Source organism: Lagenorhynchus albirostris, chromosome 19, assembly GCF_949774975.1.
Source record: "Lagenorhynchus albirostris chromosome 19, mLagAlb1.1, whole genome shotgun sequence".
Classification (NCBI taxonomy): Eukaryota; Metazoa; Chordata; class Mammalia; order Artiodactyla; family Delphinidae; genus Lagenorhynchus; species Lagenorhynchus albirostris.
The window spans coordinates 33,499,085-33,518,526 of NC_083113.1; the positions used below are offsets into that span (position 1 = coordinate 33,499,085).

Sequence of the window (19,442 nt, forward strand, 5' to 3'; positions counted from 1 at the left end):
TCTGTCCCAGAGCAGGAGGGAGCTGCAGAAGCACACAGGCAGCAGGCAGCGGACCCCAGACCCCGCCCTGAGCAGCCAGCTTCCCGGCACAGCCCTGCAACCCGAGGCGGCCAGGCGGCTGGGCGGGCAGCCCTGGGCTGCGGGCCTGACACTCACCTGGAGACTTTGCAGCCCCAGCCGTCAGGCTGAAATCAAAGCAACAGGTATCTCACCGGTGGGCCCGCCTTGGGCCAGGACCCCCCGGGACCCTGCTGCCCCCCTCTCCCTTTAGACTCAAACACTCACCAGGCCCTTCTGTGAGTGGGCCAAGCTGGAGGCTGGAGCCCCGTATTCTAGTCCTGTGGCCTGGCTCACTCCTCATCTGGGACAGGTGAGCCTTGTCCTTTCTACCCCCCGGGAGCCAAGGCCTGCCTTGGACGGTGTATCGTGCATGAGCCCAACCAGCCCAGCCTCAGAGGATCAGAGGATTGTGTCCTGGGCCTCCTGTCAGCAGCCCTGCTAGGAGCCCGGAGGGCTGGACCCAGCACTGTCTGCCCTGGCTACTTCCCAGGGCCAGGGAAGCTTGTGAAACAGGTTCTGGAGAAGTTTTATAAACTTAAAAAAAAAGGAAAGAAAAGAAAAAGCCCATTCAGATAAGGAAAGCCTGGCCCACTCCCTAAAGACTCACCCGAGGGCTGCAGCTTCCTCCTGATGGACCCTGGGCGGCTAGTGGTCCCAGAGCCAGGGGCCGAGTGGGCTCGTGCTGAGGGCTGTGGCGTCTGGCAAGCTGGCTCCCACTGTGGGCAGAGAAGGGCAGATGGGCGGGGCCTGCTGCCCTGGGTCTGCCCCCTACCCCACACGTTTCCCCTCCCCAGCCACCTGAAACCGTTTCCTCATCTGCAAGATGGACATGATGATGGTACAATAACCGTGGGGGGGAGGGTGTGAGACATCATACGTAAGGAAGTGAACTAGTTACTACTGAGCGCCTGTGTGCCAGCCTGCCCCCGCCCCCGCCCCACCTCCGACCAGCTGATGACCCCCACAGGTACCTCTGAGGCCGAGAAAGAACACCTGGACTAAAGAGGCTACAGGGTTTGGGTTCAAGTTCTGGCTCCACCCCCTCTGGTATCTTCCCCTCCTCCACCATTCCACACTGTCCTCCCCTCCAAACCCTCCCTCCTGCCCATGACCGGGATGTCTATGACCCAGTACTGGCCTGAGGCAGGCCTGTGGTGGTCCCCGTACCTCTAGATGCTCCTGGCTGGACCAGGACACGAGCTCTGCCCTGCGGGACCCAGGGCCTAGCTCCACGGAGCGCACCCTCTCAGCAAACTTGAGGGAATAGAGCGTCTCGCTGGTGTTCTTCTCCACGGGGGACACCTAGGGGACACGAGAGCTCACTCCCCACCCAGCTGGCCGGCTGCCCTCGCAGAACTGGAAGGAGCACCAAAGGGAGCCCACAACCAGGGGACTCGAGAAGGCTCCCTGGACAAGACTGAGAGGGAGGGGAGCAGGAGGGCAACCAAGGTGGCAGAAACGGAGGGACTTGCCAGGCACACGGTGCACGTGGCCAGGTCTGTGGGGAGGCTGCAGGAGATGGGAGCCACGTGTCACTGACTTTGGAGCCGCTGATGACCGGAGGCTCTTCCCTGCACAGCCTGGGAGGGTACCTGGGCCGCCGGGGAAGGTGGGGGGTCCCTGTTCTTGGAGCTGGTTAAGCCCCCTACACGCTAATGGTCACGCCATCCGACCCGCCTGGGGCCCTCACCTGCACCACCATGAGGGTCTTGCTGTCCCCGCTGAGCGAGTCCTGCAGCAGGTAGGTGAGCTTGGAGTTGCGGAAGGGCACGTGGCCCTGGCGGGAACGCAGGGCAGCAATGACGTCCCCCAGGGCCGACAGCGACTTGTTGATGTGCTGTGCCTCCCGCAGGCGGCTGCCCTCAGCCCCCGACTTGCCCACGCGCTCTGAGCCGGCCAAGTCCACCAGGTTCAGCTTCCCTGCGGGGAGGGTGCTGGGCAGGTCAAGGCTGCCCTGGGAAAGGACGGGGGGAGGGGGCGGGGGGGGACGGGGGGTGCTCAGCCCAGGTGGCTGGGGCCCTCACTCACCCGTGGTGCGGAGACCGGTGCTGCCGTCCACGCCGTGCACCGTCACAATAAGCAGGGCATGCGAGCGCGAGCTGTGCTCGTTCAGGTTGGTGAACTCCGTGGTGCGGTTGGTGTGGCCGAACTCGAACACCTGGGGCCCGGGGAGGGCAGAGTGAGGCACAGGGTTTGGAGTGGGGTCTTCAGGATCAACCGTCCCCGAGTACCCCTGTGAGGGGGCGGCACCCTTTGCCTCGTCCAGGGGAAGAAACAGGCTCAGAGAGGCCTGGGGACCTGGCAGAACCTGCATCCGACCCCCATTCTGTCCTCCGGGGCAGCTCTGCTGTGGGCAGGGTCTCTCCAGCCTTTCCCCACCCCCGGCCCCCGCAGCCCCACACCTTGTTGATGTCCTCCACGCTCTGCACCTGGAACTCCGTCAGCCCTGGCACGTACAGCTGCCCGCTGCCGTCAGGACACAGGCGGATCTCCAGTTTCTCCTGGGGCTCCTGCCCCAGCAGGTCCCTGAGAGCAGGAAGGATGGTCACTCCCTCCTCGCAGTCTGCCCTCTGCTTGCACTGCACCCACCCCCAGGCTGGAACGTTCCCCCAGCCATCACACTTCTGGAAGCCTTCCTGGACCATGGGGCTCTGCGCTCAGTCTGCTGAAGGGCAGAGATGGAACGTTCCCCCAAAGTCCTGGGGTGCTGCTACTCCTGCCCCCACAATGCACTGAGCCCCTGTTGGGCAGGTCCTCCCAAGACCCCACTCTCACTCTTCACCACCTGGTGCAGCCTGCAGGTAGGGTGAGGACACTTCAAGGGGAAAAGGAGTGCCTTTGTCTGGGTATCCCAGGTGGGCTCAGACAGCCCTCCTCCTCTTGCCTGCTAGCGCGGGAGAGGGGCCTGGGACCAGTGAATCGCCTGGGCTGAGTCAGGACATACATTCAGCTCCCACCTAAGGGCTCCCACCTGAGGGGCTCCCACTCGAGGGCCTTCCGCCTGAGGGCTCCTCACCTGAGGACCTCGTTGTAGATCTCGGCTGCGCTGACGGTGATGGTGTACTCCCAGTCAGACGCCTTCTCCTGCACCTCGGAGAAGAGCAGCTGCAGGGCCCGCTGGTTGATGCCTGGGTTCTCGAGGGTCCCCTGCAGGCAAAATCAAGGCCCCGGTGAGCCAGGCCTCCCCCCACCACGTGGGCTGGCCCGTGCAGATGCTCACATGGTATCTGGGGTCCCCACCTGCTCTGGCTACCCCTCACAGGCCAGCCTCCCTGACTGAAGCTCCCCACCTGCGTGCCGGTCTGCCCCCAAAAACGCCCTCCACCAGCTACAAGCAACTTCACCTCCTTGGGCCTCAGTTTCCCCGCCTTTAAAACGGCCCCACTCTGCCAGGATTGGGCCTGCACACAGGGGCTGCTGATGGATGCCTGGCCGTGGTGGGCCACCTGGGAGGGGGCACCGGGAATGTACGATTGTATGACACGTATGAATGTATGACAATGAGGGGCTCATTGTCAGGTAGGCCGTGAGCCAGGCTCTGTGGGTGAGGCAGGGGAGGCACAGGCAGAGCTGGCAAGTGAACTGGGGCCGGATGGGCTGGCCGGCCTTTCTAGAAAGAAATCTGGAGTCCTCACCTGGGCCTCCCTTATCATGGCACCTCCCACCCTCACTTCACTTCTGCCACCGGGGCCTCCTTGCCGGGCCTCAGTATCCTCCCCAGCACGCTCCGGACTCGTGGTCCCAGCCCTGCTGTTCCCTCCGCCCGGAGTGCTCGTCCCCATTCTCCTCTCCGTGACTGGCTTAGGTGTCTGCACCAGTCACCTCCTCAGGGAGGCTTCCTCTCCCTCCAAATGCCCGATCCCCCCCTCACTGTTGGTTCCTCATACCTGGCCGAAGTTTCCTCCCTAGCACCTGACAGGACACATCCTGACTTGCCGTGTGCACTGCTGTCTCCCCACTGGTGGGCTGGCTCCGTGGGGTCAGGCACCCTGGCCACGGCTGTGCCCCAGGCACGGTGCCTGATGCACAGTGGGGCTCAGCGGGGATGTGTTGGAGGATGGAGGCCCCTGGTGGTCAACTCTGAGCACCCAACACAGAGCTGGGAGCCTAGAAGGTGCTGCACGCACCCCTTGCCCTTCACCTCCCCATCTCGCGTGGCCTGCCCCCTACTAACCAGTCTTGCCAATCCCAGAACCGAGGGAAAAGAAGGTCCAGATTGGGGGAGAAAGGACCACCATGACAGCCTTCCCAAAGGTGCCTAACAGCCTGGGCCAGCAGGGCCCTCTGGTGCCCATTGTTGGGACAGCAGGAGACCCGCCCCCCCCTCCCCTACCTGGAGAATCCCACAATACCCCCCTTAAGAGCCAGGGAAATGGCTCCATTTTTATCTACAGTCAAGTTTCTTCCTCCTCTCAACACCCCCACTCCCAGCCACATCCCATAGAGGGGGGCAAGGCACAGGCAGGGAGATGAGGCCCTGGGAGCTGCAGCTAAGAGCTGGACACCCAGGACTTCCCTGGTGGCGCAGCGGCTAAGACTCCACGCTCCCAGTGCAGGGGGCCCGGGTTCGATCCCTGGTCAGGGAAATAGATCCCACACGCACATCACAACTTTTTCACACGCCACAATTAAGGAGCTGGCGAGCCGCAACTAAGGAGCACACGTGCCACGACTAAGGAACCCGCCTGCTGCAACTAAGACCTAACAGGACCAAATAAATAAATAAATATTAAAAAAAAAGAGCTAGGCGCCCCACAACAAGTCTGGCCAGTCTCTCCCACTGCCCGGGTATCTCCTTGAGGGCCAAGATCCCCCCCTCATTCATCCTGACACTCCCAGGGCCCAGCCTGGCAGCCCTACGACAGGAGTCCAATAAATGTGTGTGGGTGAAATGAAAGCCAATCCTGAGAGACGTCACAGCAATCTCCCCTGGACCCTGGGCCCAGGCCGAGACCCGTCCAAGGCCAGAGGCTGTCGTCAGCACACCCTCCCCTCCCCCATACCTACCGGGACCATGCAGGTGTGCTTGGGCAAGGCGCCCCCTCCGCAGGCCTGGTGCCTCAGGGCTAACATGGATAACTATGGGCTCTGCTCCAAGGTGGTTATGAAGACCAAGTGAGGCAAAACACACCCCACGCAGAACCTCGACACCAATGAGGGGAGCCCCCTCCAATGGCAGCAAGGGGTTGGGGTTCACTCTGGATCCCCGCCCCATCCAGCAGGTACCCACCTCCATCGTGTATGTCTTGCCAGCACCCGTCTGGCCGTAGGCGAAGATGCAGACGTTGAAGCCGTCGATGCAGGAGGTGATCAGGGCCTGCACCTCCTGGAACACCTGCAGAGGGGACGTGGGATGGAGGGTGGGTCCAGGGGCCCCCACCAGCCACCTCCCCCTGACTGCTCCCCTCCCCTAATACGGCACCTGTCATCGTGGGCAACCAGCTCACTGTGGAGGAATCTGTGACTAATAAGTCACTTCCACTAGGCGTTAGTGGGCAGCCTCATTGCCGAAAGACTGAAGGCAAGTCAGGGCAGTAATTACTGCCCACCAGCACCTGAGGAAGGGGCCACCCAGCCCAGGAACTCAGGAGCCCTCCCCCAGCTTCTCCCCCTCTCAAGGTGGGTCAGCAAACGAAGGCCGAGAAAGCATGTGCCTGGCACCTCCACGGGCCGGCTGGCCCGCCTGCCTGCCAGCCAGCAACAAAGGACGGGGGCAAAGATAAAGCCCAGCATGGGGACCGGAGGGCACAGGCAAAACAGGCCTCCCAGGTTGGCCCTGGCAGAGATGAGGGAAGAGTGGATGCTGAGAACACGTGGCTCCCACAGGCTGAGGGCTCCTCCCTGAGGCCTGGGCGGCAGCATGGGAGTCCCTAGGAAGACCCATGGGACTGATAGAGGAGGTGCTCCTGGCTGGAGGGGCCTGCCTCCATGCAAGCCAGGGTCCTGTGGATGGGCGGGGCCACATGACTGGGAGGGGCTGTGAGAGTGCACGTGGCTGAGTATGGGAGAGGAACCGTGTGAGTGGGAGAGGCCATGTGAGTGGGTGTGGCTATGAGGGTAGGAGGGGTCACATGGGTGGGATGAGCCTGAGAGTGGGTGTGGCTGTGGATGGGTGGGGCCACGTGGGTGCCCTAGGCTATGTATGGATCTGCCCTTCTTAGCAGAGGCTTCCGAAGCTCCCAGTTTACCTTCCCACCCTCTTCTCTCCTCCAGAGGTGAAAAGAGAGGGACCGTGGGGCACTGGGCTTCTCCATCCTGTCTGCCCTCCCTTATACTTATTTTTGTCCAGCTCCCAACATCTCTCCCTCTACAGGTGAGGTGAGTCTGTCTCCCCCTCCCTCCACTGTTCTCTGTCCCTCTCCCCGAAGGGCCACACTCACGTCCTGCTGTGAGGCTTTCGGGGAGAAGACTTTGTCCAGCTCAAAGGAGACGGGCTTTCCTTTGTGCAGCAAGTGAATGATGGAGTCGTCGTCGGGATCAAAGGTCACAGCATTGGTTGCCTCAGGTCCTTCCCCATCCTCTTTGGTGACTGGCCGGACACGGGCAATCACCCGGATGTTCCCTGGATTGGGTGGCGGAAGAGAGAAGGGTACAGACCAGGTCAAGACCAGACTGCCTCCACACTGGTGTCCGTTGGCATCTGGAGCCGGCTAGTGGCTCAAGAGCCCCCTGCCTTCTAAGTAAGGCCCCCAAGGGCAAGGTGGCCCACAAAGATTTGATCAGTCACTCACGCTACAGTATGAATTAACGTATCAATACATTTTCTTGCTGAGCAAACCAGTTGACAGTAGGAGCCTCACCTTGGGGACATGGAGGAAAGGGCAGTGGTGGGGCTCAGACACTGCACCCAGTTTGGGTGGGATACCAAAATGGACAACTCTTTATACACCTGGACTTCAGTTTCCTCACGTACACAACGAGGGGCTTGGATCCCAGCAAGCCAAGGGGCTTATTCTATCACTCTAGAAGGGCACAGTGAATGCCAGGACAGGGCTTGGGAATCAGATGGGCAGAAAGGACCAGGCAGGAGATGGGCACAGGCAACAGGGCAGCCCCAGGGGTGTCTGACGCACAGATCTGATCATGCCACCCCCTTGCTTCAAGCCTTTGGGTGGGATCCCAGAGTTCCTGGAATGAAGAGAAAACTCCCCATCACATCTAGCACGGCCCCACCTTCCCTTCACCTGTCCACTCCACCTCACAATCCAGGTCTCAGCCCTGGTTTTATCTCCTACGGGAAGCCCCCTGGACACCCTCAACTGTCAGATACCCAGGGGCTCTCAGAGCCCCTCCCCAGCCTGGGTAAAGGGGTAGTGATGGGGTTTTCTGAGTGATTAATGATCACTGTCTGCTCGCCCCCTGCTGAAGTAACCACCATGAAGGCAGGGACAGGTTCTGTGGCGCCCAAAGCCACATCCTCATTGTCTGGAACGGCACTTGGCACAGAGCAGGTGCTCCCTAGACCTTTGTGCCGTGAATGGGTGGTGTCTCGAGCTTGACCAGGCCCTAGATCAGAATAAGTGGCATTCTAGCCACCCACCACCCAATGCTTCAATACCCTACCCCTCCGCCACCTGGTAGCCTGCCATAGGCATTGGGCAAAGGTTTCAGAGTTGAACAGATCCAAGGTGGACCATTCACTAGCCATGCAGTTTTGAGCAAATTCCCTGTGACGTCTCTGTGCTTCGGTTTCCTTATCTACAAAGAGGGAATTACAATAGCTCCCCGATGACAGGGCACAGCTCCAGGGAGTGGTGCTGGGGGCCATGGGGAAGGACAGGATCACTTCCGAGGCAGGTCAGGGCTCCCTCCGCTAGGCACCCCCGAGCCCGCCCAGCGGTCACCTTTCAGCCGCACGAGCTCATTGTGGCACTTCTTGCGCAGCTGCAGCTCCCGGCGGTACTTGCGCAGCAGCTCCTGGTTGTTGCTGTTGACCTCGTCGATGGCCTGGCCGATCTAGTGGGGGGGGGGGGGCGCAGCACCATCAGGGGCCCAGCTCCACCCGCTTTGCTTGCCCGGCTGCTTGCCCTCTCCCCTTCCCCCCAACAGTCTGCTCACTGCCTCCTGCCCTGGACTAAGTACCTGACATGCGCTGTCACATGTCACATCTTCCCAATAACCCCTCTGGGTAGGTACTGCGAACAGGCCCATTTTACAGAGGAAGAAACTGAGCCCTAGAGAGGCTAAGCCAATCTCAAGGTTGCCCTGCAGATGAGTAAAGAGCCGGGACTCAGCCCTCACTCCACAGCACCAGCACTTGACTACATGATTCAGCTGGACCCAAATCCCAGCTCTGCCCTGAGGACCTGGGGGACCAGAAGCAACTGGCTCAACGTATTCAAGCCTCAATCTTCTCATCTGTAAAATGGGGATAACAACATCTAACTCGTGGATTTGTAGGAGCTGGTAGGTAAAGATCTCCAAGTTACATTTCATAAGGAAAAGAAACAAGATGCAAGCCACACATACACCTGCTCCCCTTTATTGGGTGAAAGGGAAGTGCGTGTCCATGTACATATATGTCAACAGTTTTCAGCATGCTCAGAACACCCTTTGGGGGAAATGCTGGGAGACAGGCCTCCTTTGGGGAGCAGGCTGGGTGGCAGAAAGAAGCCTTTCCTTTTCATCTGAATGCCCTTCTGGGAGGTGGGTACTTTCAACGTGTCCATGTATTATTGACATAATTTTTTAAAGGAGAACTATTTTTGATTCCCGAAATACATGTCTCTCTACCCTGCAGAGCTGTCATACAGATTCGAGGAGCCGACGGCTATAAAAGGCTCAGCACGTAGGAGGCACTTAAGAGACATTGGCTATTCTCATACTGCACAAGTACAGCTTAAGAAATTAAATTAAACCTAACAGATCTAAGGATACGTGTAGCATGTTTGAGATACAAAGATATGCATAGCACATATGAGATACAAAGATATATGTGACATGTTTGGTTTACACCCAAATACCTGCTCTGGACCAGACTGTTTTTCAAATGGTCTGGGGACAGCAGTGCGGGTGTGGGACAGGAGCTGCCATCTGGGGGCTTTGGGTTTGGGAAGGGCGCGCTAGGTGGCTGCTGCATCTGCCCAGGGGCTCCAAGGCCTCTCCCGGCCCCGCCCCGCCATGGCCTGCACTCACCTCGGCCTTGACACTCTTGAGGGCCTCCTGCAGCAGCAGCGGGAAGCCGCGCACCTGACGCTTGAGCCCATTGTAGTCGTTGGTCAGGGTCCGAAGTGCTGGCTGCAGCGTCAGCAGGTTGGTCCGGACACCTATGGAGACACAAGGGGTGAGAGGCAGACGGGGTGAAGGGCTGCGGCATGGGGCAGGCTAGAGCCCGGCTGCACGGCTCACCTGCCAGGTTCTCGTGCACAGCCTTCATCTCCACCTGGGCTCTGGCAAAGGCCTCCTCGATGGCCCGGTTCTTGTCCTCCTCCAGGGACTGCATCTCCTCCAGCATCTGCCCGTGTGCCCGCTCCAGCTCCGACTCGTACATGGTGATCTGCAGCCAGGGCCAGAAGCTTAGTGCCGTGGGCCATGCAGAGAAAGAAGCCCCGCCCCTCACGCCTTGCACACGTGCACACACACACAGGTGGGGTAGGGTGGCCGGCCGTCGCTCTCCCTGAAAGGGCTGGGAGCTCCGTGCAGCTACTTCCCGGCATCAGCCCAGCACCAACCTGGGTCCCGGCACACAACACAGGTCACAAGCCACAGGTCCCAGGAGAGCAGGGGAAAGCATCTGTTATGACACCGACTAGAGCACCCTTCCAAGAGCCTGTGTGCCGGGCCCTGAGCGAATCTTGTGAATAGGTCAAGCCCCACTGGGAGGTGCGTTCTGTGATCAGATCATTTTACAGATGAGGAAACAGAAACCTGCCCTTGGTCACACGGCCAGTGGGGAGAGGAGGGACTGAAACCCAGGTCTGTCGAACCCCAAGTGCTCAGCTGCTGCACTGTGCCAAAGGCCGGTCTCTGGCGTCGGGGCCCGGTGTGCACATGCTGCCCCGATAGACGTGCACACCTGCGCCCGGAGCTGTGCGGTCAGCTGATGCGAGCTCTGCAGCTGCTGCTCCATCTCCTTCAGCACCTGCCTCTGCATGGCCACCTGCTCCTGCAGGTGCTGGTTCCGGGCCTGGGACTCACTGAGGGCCTGCTTGGTCTTGGACGACTCCACCTCCACCGTCTTCATGACATACTGTGAGGGGAGGGAGGGGTGGGTGCATGGAGGTGCGTGGGTGCCTTGACCTTACCCTGGGACCCTGGGGGGCCCCTCAGGAACATGTCACCAACGGCCTGTAGAATAAACTAGAGGAGCCCCGAGGTCTGGGCTTTCCAGAAAGCTGCAAGGGCCTCCTGGAATCTTCTCATCTTAATGAGCCCACTAGGAGCCCGGCTGTGGCCCACGACTGGGCCCAGAACAGACAAGAAGGGCAAAGACGAGGGCAGAATCTAGCGATGCAGCACGTCCGTGCCCGGCACACAGCGGGCACCTCAAGCGTCAGTTGCTGGATGCCTACATGGCCTGGCCCTGGACAGCAAGAAGGGGAAGGGGCCAGGTGACAGCAGATCTGGAAGGATTCCTTCAACCCCCCGCACCTACTTATTCACCAAGACAAGCCCCTCCTACGTCCAGCCCATCCTGGGCTCCAGGGACCAGAGTCGAGGCGTGGCCCAGGTGCGCGCGGGGCACCGCAAGTGGTGCGGCCGCCCGGCCCCAGGCTCACCTTGACGGGCGGCGACTGGGCCCGCAGGCTGGCGATGGTCTCGTGGCTGTCGCGCAGGCGCCGGCTGAGCCGCTCCTCCTCCTGCGCCTTCTCGGCCAGGCAGTCCTTGAGCCGCAGCTCCACCTCGGCCAGCCGGTCGGTCTTCTGCTGCACCTCCAGGTTCAGCTCTGACAGCAAGCCTTTGTTCTCCGCCACCTCCAGCTGTAGCTGGGACAGCTTGTCGCGGAGCTGGGCGCTCTCCTGCAGACAGACGGCCGCGGGGGCCGGGACAGGTGTGAGACTAGTGGGCAGGATTCAGCATGAGGAAGTGGGGTGACCATTGGGAATCGAGCGCCCCGGGACCGCCCTGGCCCTGGGCCCACCTGGCTGTGCTCGCAGCCTGTGCAGGGCACCGCAGGCTTGGCCCGCATATCCTGCAGCTCGGCCTCGCAGCGCCGCATCTCCTGCCTCAGTCGCTCATTCTCCACTATCAGCAGGTCCCGGTGCTTCTCCAAGTCGGTGCCTCCCTGCAGAGAGCCAGAGCCAGGGGTTGGGGGCGCATGTGGCGAGGGCAGATCAGGGGGAAGGACGGAGCGGGGAGGCAGAGACAGTGCAGGGGCAGGGGAGAGGGGAGAGGTGGGGAGACAGAGAGAAGGAGAAAAGAGAAAGAAAGGTCAGTGATGGATGGAGAGAAGAGAGGAGGGGCTCCAGAGACGATAAAGACAAAGGCAGAGGAGAGGAAGAGATGCAGGAGGGTGGTGAGACAGGAACTGCTCCCGGCTGCACCCCACCCCTTTCATTGCATTTTCCTGAGTGTGAAAGTTACAAGGAAAGTCATATTTATACACAGAGTTCACACTCCTACTTTACATCAGCAAATAAGAATTAACCTCCCTCCTGTTACGGGTCACACCACCTCGTGGGCACAGTGAGTGGTGATAAGTACATGGGGAGCATCACCCCCCCCCAGCCCCGCCCCGCTAGGATGGCGTGGTCGGGCTCACCAGCTCCGATCGAAGGCGGCTCACTTCCTGGGCCTGGCTTATGAGCTTCTGCTTCAGGTGTTCCACCTGCCAGCACAAAGCCGGGGCACGCTGAGCCTGGATTCTCTCCTCCAGCCCACACCCAGGCCTCTCGCCCAAACCCAGAGCCCCAGTCCTCCCTGTGTTCAAGCATCAGGCCACCCCTGGGACTCTAGGTGCAGAGCACCTGGCCTGGTCCTGACAGCTCTCAGCACCCTCTCCCGTCACAGGACCAGCCAGTCTGGGCTCACAGGAGAGTCCGGGGAGCGAGTGCAGCCGAGGCGACCCCTGTGCCAGCCTGGGCCCACGCCAGGGGCAGCTCGCCGGGGGACTCGGGAGGCTGACTGTCCGGACGCCTGCCTTTGCACAGGCCCTGACCCACGCCTGAACCCGTTTCTGTATTTGTCATTTAACATTCTTTATTCTTTCAAGGGCCTCCAGAGTGTATAAACTCCAGGCACTACAAAACCTGCATCGGTCCTTGACCAGCCCCTAGAAGTTTCTACTTTGAGTGGTTCCTGGTGAGTCTGTCTGTGGAGATGGGCCTGCCAGTGACCAGGGCACATCTGGGACCTGCCTCCACCCCAGCTCCCAGTCTGCCTTGCAGGAGAGCTATGGCCAGTGGAGGCTGTTAGAAAGAGAAGGGGTGTGCACCCCGTCAGGAGGCAAGGGTGACCTGGTTCAACCAGAGCCCAGGGAGGGGAAACCAGCCCCGAGAAAGAGCAGGACCCCAGGATGGCTGCCTGCCCTCCCCGCAGGCCTAGACCCTGGTTCCACATCAGCGCACCTCCAGGAAACTCTCCCCCCGGGAAATAACCCAAAACGCAGACAAAGACTTTGGCACCAGTGTTCATCAGAGCCTGTTTGGGCTTTTTCTTGCAGAACATTCTGTGTTGATCGCACGGAACCTTGGAAAAGGTACAGTGAGAGTCAGACTCTCTCTCTGGGGGATAAGGAGGTGTGGTTTGCACAAGCTTTGGGCTCTTGTTACTAAACATAAGGAGACAAAGCCCACCACCTACAGGGGCCACCAGCCAAGTAAGGCAGGTGAGGGGCAGTGCAGGACTAGATGCCCAAGATCCACCTGAAGGAGACAGAGGACTGCAACTGGGGGGGTGGGGGGGGGGACACAGGCCCAGTGTCATCAAACTTCTGACCTTTCAAGAGAGGCCAGACATTGGGATCTTGGGGGTGTGTGTGTAAAATCTCCCCACTACACATGGCTGAGGTGTCATCAACAGTCTGTGTGCAGCACGAGCTCAGAGCCAACCGTCTCCTGGCGCTGGAGAAGGCGGCTGGACCACAAATCAGCCTCTGCTTTTCTGAGCAAGTTGGGGGAGGGCCATGGGCGCGACCCCACCTCCAAGGAGAAGGCCTGTGACACCAGCGCTGCTCACTCGTAGCTGGGGAGGCAGATTCCAAGAACACAAGACCCAGAGAGGGGTTGGGAGACACAACCCGGCTGCCCAAGGCCTCCTGGTGGACAAGCAGGTGACTTAAGGGCTGCACCCGAGAAGGTCACCTCTGTCACCTGCTCCATCAGCACATTCCTTCCTAGCAATGTGCTGGGCATGGACCAGGCCAGGCAGCAAAGCCCGTGCCATTTCTCTGCCCGCTCCAATACCCCCTTCTGTTAAAAGCCTGGTTACACGGAGCCTCAGTTCCTTCGCCCTGGAGGGGAGTGAGGGACAGTTTGAATAAGGCAGCCTTTCATTCCTTAGTCATGAAATTGGGAATAACCTCAATGCCCAGCATTAGGGGAATGGTTAGGCGGATTGCAGTATCTGCACTCATAGACTACTGTGTAGTCGTTACACTCACGTTTATCAGGAGTTTTAAATGATGTGGGGAAAAGCTCCTCAACATATTAAGTCAAAGAAAAATCCAAAAACAAAATCGCATATGCAATACAAAAAATAGAGGGCTCTGGACTATGGAATGATGCTTGACAAATTCTTTTCGATTTGCAGTAAGTTTTAAGTCTCAAAGAATATATATTCCTCTTGCACTCCCCCCACCCTGAAATAGGTGGAGTCTACCTCCTTCGGAAAGGTTGGGGTCCCCCTCCTGCCTCCCCTCCCTCAGAAATCACCCCAGGAAGATCCACTTGCACGGAGCTGGTGCCCCAGGCAGGCTGCTTCCTTGGCACCAGGCTGGGTGGGCTCGGACCTTGCTTGTCCCCAACGCCGCTGGCGCTCAGACCCGATGCAGTGAAAGTGGGGTTTCCCAGTGTTTCCTTGGGAGTCAGGATGCCTGCCTGACACCTGCCTGCAGCCCAGTTCCTGTTCTCTCCTTACATCACAGTCGGAACGCTGGGAGCTCCTGGCCTCTGTCTGGAATCTCTGAGGGGCGCCCCAGAAGGAGGTGGCTGCCCCACGAGGCAGGCTGGGGGCGGGGTGGAGGGATGAGGAAAAGGCTGTAAAAGACCCCTTTTGTCAGAAATGTCAGGCACTCGTCATCTGCTGGCTAGTCTCGGGCAGCGGAGGAGCACGGCCCACGGACACCGCAGGGCGTCCGGTCAGACACAAACCACCCCGTGGTGCGCGGTGCCTGCGCCCTGCCGGCCAGTGCCACTGGGGGCTGAGAACTAAGGAGGCGTGCTGCCCAGGAGCGGGACCCTTGCCCTCCACCCCCGGGGGGTCGGCTTCGGGAGGGCCTGCAGGGAAGACAGCAGACTTCTCCCAGCCTGGGAGGGAGAACAGGCGAGTCTCTCAGGGTCAGGGAAAACAGTGAGCACAGGAGACGGAGACAAAACCAAGTACGGGAGGAGGGCTCGGAGCAGAGACGGGGAGCTGAGGGTGAACCTGACCAGAGAGCGGGGCCTTCTGCGGAGGGGCCCCTGCAGGCATGCCCGTCACCCACCCAGTACAGCTCTGAGTCAGCGACGGTGCCTGCATCAGTACGCAAGGGGTCGGCGGGGGGTGGGGGGGACCTCCTCCATCAGCTCTTCGGGAGGTGCCCAGCACACCCGGAGACACTCAGCACGGAAGTGACGGCGAGGGGGCAGCGCACTCACTCCTGAGTGCAAAGAGCCAGGCCAGAGGGGCAGGCAGGCTCCTGACCGGCTGCTGTGGTGGCCCCCCGGACAGCACAAGGTCAACCCCAGGGCTGAGAAGGGACCAGGCTGGGTTTGTGCCACAGCCCTCCCTGGGCTCAGGCTCCTAGTCATGCTGAGAAACTGAGCCACAAGCCTGGTGCAGGGGGGCCTTGAGGGAGAGGGAGCTGGTGCCTGTCTGCTGACCGACGCAAACCCATAGTTACATCTCGCAGCAGAAGCGGGCTCAGCGGGCTCAGCGGAGGGTGCGGCTGCCCCGTGCCAGTCTGTGTTTTCCCAGCTGTCTGCTCCTCTCGACACAGACAACCTGCTGATTAGCCCCCGACCTCCCACCAAGCCTGGCCCTCCATCATCGGCTGTCTTCTGAGGAACGGAGGGCTCTCGCAGTGGCAAGACCAAGGCATTGCTGGGCTGGGAAGATGAGAGGGCCTGGGATCCAGACGGCCCCAAGGAAACGCAGCCCAGAGGCCTGCGGGGCAGCCCCGGGAAGCACCCCATCCTGTCCCCAACACACTCCCCCTCCCGGGAGACCTGACTCCTGGTTACCTATGTACATGACCACTGACCAGGCCCGACTGGCTACATCCATCCCACCCTGCCTCCACTGCTGAGTTTTCACATTTGAGTCCTTCTGCCACCAAGGGGCTTTGGGAACATGGACTCTCAGGCCAGACGGCTCGGGTTTCTAATACAGACATCACCCTACCTTGCCAGACAACGTTGGACATGTCTCAACTCCACCGTGCCTCTCCATTTCCTTAGCAGTAGAATGAGGCTACCTCACTGAGGAGGTCTGGAGGATTAAGTGAGATTACATGCGTAACATATACAAAGTGCTTAGGACAGGGCCCAGCACGTAATAAGTCTATTACTAGAATGAAAGTCTGCGAAGACAGGGATATTTGTTGTATCAGTGCTGTACCCCCAGTGCCTAGAACGGTACCTAGCATATAGTAGGCGCTCAGTAAACACATGTAGAAAGAGTGCTGAATGCATGAGGGGCCAGGAGAAGCAGGGTCTGTGAGAGAGCGGTCAGGCAGGGCACGGGGGAGCAGAGGTGGTGGAGGCTGGGCTGTGCTGAAGGATGCTCACTTCTGCCAAAGGCAGGAGCTGCTAATGGGCTCCAGGCAGTGCATGCCACGTGGGAATGTCAGCCCAGAGGTGCCACAACTTCCAGTATTTTATGACAAAAAAAAGGAAGTTGAGATTTTTATATGAACTTAACTAAGATTTAAATGGTGGCAACTAATTTGATCATACAATCAGGACAGTTGGAACTAATAAATTCAGCAAAGTTGCAGGATATAACACATAAAAATCAGTTGCGTTTCTATGCACTAACGCTGAACAGTCCGAAAAGGAAATTAAGACAGTAATTCCGCTTAAAATAGCATCAGAAAGAATAAAACATGTAGGAATAAACTTAACCAAGGAGACAAAAGACTTGTACACTGAAAATTACAAAATGTTGCTGTAAGAAATTAAAGATGATACCAGCAAATGGAAACACAGCCTGCATTCATAGTCTGGAAACAGTATTGTTAAGATGTCAATACTGCCCAAAGCAATCTACAGATTCAATCCAATCTCTATCTAAATCCCAATGCCATTTTTTGCAGAAATATTAGCATCCATCCTAAAATTCATATGAAATCTCAAAAGCCAAATAGCCAAAACAATCTTGAAAAAGAAGAACAAAGTTGTAGGACTCGCACTTACTACAAAGCTACAGTAATCAAAACAGTGTGGTACTGGCATAAAGACAGACATATGAACCAATGGAATAGGAGAGAGAGCCCAGTTATAAATCCTCATGTATATGGTCAATTGATCTTTGACAATGGTGCCAAGATTTTCAATGAGGAAAGGACAGTCTTTTCAACAAATGGTGCTGGGAAAATTGGATATCCACATGCAAAAGAATGGACCAAAATGCATCAAAGACTGAAACATATAAGCTAAAACTATAAACTTCTTAGAAGAAAACATAAGGGAAAAGCATCATGACATTAGATTTGGCAATGATTTCTTGATGTCAAAAGTACAGGCAATAAAAGAAAAAATAGGTAAGCTGGACTTCATCAAAAAAATTTTTGTGCATCAAAAGACTGTCAACGGAGTGTAAAGGCAACCCACAGAGTGGGAGAAACTATCTGTAAATCACATATCTGATAAGGGGCTAATATTCAGAATATATAAAGAACTCCTACAACTCAACAACAACATAAGAACCCAATTCAAAATGGGCAAAGGACTTGAACAGACGTTTCTCCAAAGATTATATACACACGGCCAATTAGCACGTGAAAAGATGCGCAATATCACTGATCATTAGGGAAATGCTAATCAAAGCCATAATGAGATACCACTCCATACCCATTAGGAGGGCTATTATTTTTTTTTTTAAAAAAAGGCAACTCAGAAAATAACAAGTATTGGTAAGGATATTGAGAAACTGGAACCTTTGTGCCCTACTGATGAGAATATAAAATGGTGCACCCAGTGTGGAAAACAATGTGGTAGATTCCTCAAAAAATTTTAAATAGAACTTCCATATGATCCAGGAATTCCACTTCTGGGCATATACCCAAAGTTATTGAAAGCAGGGTCTCAAGGAGATATCTGCACACCCATGTTCATAGCAGTATTATTCATAACAGCTAAAATGTGGGAGCAACCCAAGTGTCCATTTATGGATGAATGGATAAGCTAAATGTGGTCTAGCCATACCATGGAATGTTAGTCTGCCTTAAAAAAGGGATTCCTGCCATTTGCAACAACATGAATGAACTTGGAGAGCATTATGCTGAGTGAAATAAGCCAGACACAGAAAGACAAATCCTGTGATTCCACTTATGTGTAATACCTAGAATAGCTAAATTCACAGACAGCAGAATGGTGGCGGCTAGCAGCTGGGGTGATGAAGAGTTACTGTTCAGTGGGGACAGTTTCAGTTTTGCAGGATGAAAAGAGTTCTGGAGATGGACGATGGTGATGGTTGCACAATAATGTGATACATTAATACCCTGAACTATACACTTAAAAATGTTTAAGATGGTAAATTTTATGTTACGTGCATTCTACCACAATTTTTAAAGTGGTTAAAAAAAAAAAGAAAAAAGCAGGTCAAAGAAACAAGGCGCATTTGAGCGCTAGATCTAGTCTTCCAGCCTGTGGTTTCTGCTCACAATGTAAGGTTCTATCTTGAGGTGTGGGGGCAATAAGAGGAGGGGTGCAATCTGGGTATGTGTAAAATGATGGTAGGAGCCTTGGAAGCATGAAGGCCAGTGCTTCAGGGACATCCACAGAGGACAGGGGAGCTCAAGGCCACCAGCACGTGGCCTGGGGCTGCTGGGTGCCCCGGGACTGAGGACCTTTGACCCTAGTGCTCCCCACAAGGCACACAGTGAGCTCCCAGAAAATATAAACATCTCCATCTGACACATCCAAGGGGAGGCCTGAAAAAGACTCCTGAAGCCCTCACAAGTCCGGGTTCCAACAGGGGCAATGGCAGCCCCAGTTGCTGAGTCAGCTTTGCCAGTGGGGCAGGGGGGCTTCATAAGATCATCACTTTGAACTCCCCAATCCTGTTAGGTACATACTATTATTATCGCCATTTTACAGGAAGAAAAACTGAGGTTCCAAGAGCTTAAGTCATGGTTAGGCAACTTGTTCAAGGTCACCTGACCACTAAGTGGTGACCCTAGGACTGGAACTCCTGCAGAGCAACGTATAGAAGACCAGAAAGGTCAATCTGTGCCAAACCACAGTGAGGCTGACAGGAGACCAGAGCACACAGAAGTGACACCTCACAAGGCACAGCGCTTTACAGTTTACCATCCATTTTCCTGTCCAGTCCCATAATTGAGCTGCCCAATAACCACGAAGCAACATCTATTTGACCCAGAGTCGAGACTGGTAAATGTAGGCTCAGAGAGGAAGTGACTTGCTACGGCTGCACAGCCAGGACTAGGACCCTACTCACGTGATTCCAAATCCAACACCATTCCTGTAACAATGATTGGCGGTGGTGGCAGTGGCGACACCAATAATACTGGGTCATCTCACCAGGTACTGTTATTATGTCCATTTTAGAGATGAGGAAACTGAGGTGCGGAGCAGTAACTAACTAGCCCAAGGTCACACAGCTAATGAGTAGTGCCAAAGTCAGGATTTGAACCCAGCTCTAGGACCAAGTGGTTGGCCACAGCTCTACGGAGTCAGACTCTCCAAAGAGTGGCTCAGAGACCTGGAGCTTCAGGGGCATCTCCTGAGATATTTTTCAGAAAAGAACTGGCAGTCAGAAAATTCAGGGAAAAAGTATGAGCAAAGACCAGGAACCATTCTGAATTCTCCAAATCATTCAGAGGCGTGGAGGTTGGGGGGAGGGGAGGGGAGGGGTCAGGCGCATCTGGAGAGCTGGCCCTCAAGGACACCAAAGAGGCTGACATGCTTGACCTGCAACTTCCCCTCTAAAAAGTCAGTCAATTTTGCTAATTCAAGGAAAAAATGTTTCTTAAACATTTGTTTAAAGTCGCAAAAGACCATACATTGTTATTTAATTTATATGCAACGTTCAGAAAAGGTAAATCCATGCAAACGAACAAA

At 56.7% G+C, this 19,442-nt stretch overlaps 1 protein-coding gene and 1 long non-coding RNA gene across 12 annotated transcripts in view; one reads left to right on the forward strand and one right to left on the reverse strand.

Moving 5' to 3' along the window:
* Positions 1-19,442, reverse strand: part of KIFC3 (kinesin family member C3) — a 35,904-nt gene that overhangs the window by 652 nt on the left and 15,810 nt on the right. For 8 of the 11 annotated variants that reach the window (XM_060132241.1, XM_060132238.1, XM_060132237.1 and 5 more), the window contains 15 exons: positions 11,762-11,827; positions 11,141-11,284; positions 10,779-11,018; positions 10,076-10,249; positions 9,409-9,556; positions 9,196-9,326; positions 7,905-8,016; positions 6,441-6,622; positions 5,291-5,395; positions 3,077-3,207; positions 2,463-2,586; positions 2,089-2,218; positions 1,751-1,980; positions 1,228-1,362; positions 668-776 (listed from right to left, as the gene is read on the reverse strand). In XM_060132241.1, coding sequence (XP_059988224.1) covers positions 668-776; positions 1,228-1,362; positions 1,751-1,980; positions 2,089-2,218; positions 2,463-2,586; positions 3,077-3,207; positions 5,291-5,395; positions 6,441-6,622; positions 7,905-8,016; positions 9,196-9,326; positions 9,409-9,556; positions 10,076-10,249; positions 10,779-11,018; positions 11,141-11,284; positions 11,762-11,827 — 2,161 coding nt within the window. Of the gene's footprint in view, positions 1-156; positions 186-667; positions 777-1,227; positions 1,363-1,750; positions 1,981-2,088; positions 2,219-2,462; positions 2,587-3,076; positions 3,208-5,290; positions 5,396-6,440; positions 6,623-7,904; positions 8,017-9,195; positions 9,327-9,408; positions 9,557-10,075; positions 10,250-10,778; positions 11,019-11,140; positions 11,285-11,761; positions 11,828-19,442 lie in introns of all 11 variants that reach the window. The other 3 variants (XM_060132242.1, XM_060132240.1, XM_060132239.1) reach the window with 2 other exon arrangements.
* LOC132510338 (uncharacterized) lies at positions 4,830-8,958 on the forward strand. Its single transcript, XR_009537281.1, has 4 exons — positions 4,830-5,679; positions 6,274-6,378; positions 8,193-8,706; positions 8,801-8,958. It is a non-coding gene; the product is annotated as an uncharacterized LOC132510338 (long non-coding RNA).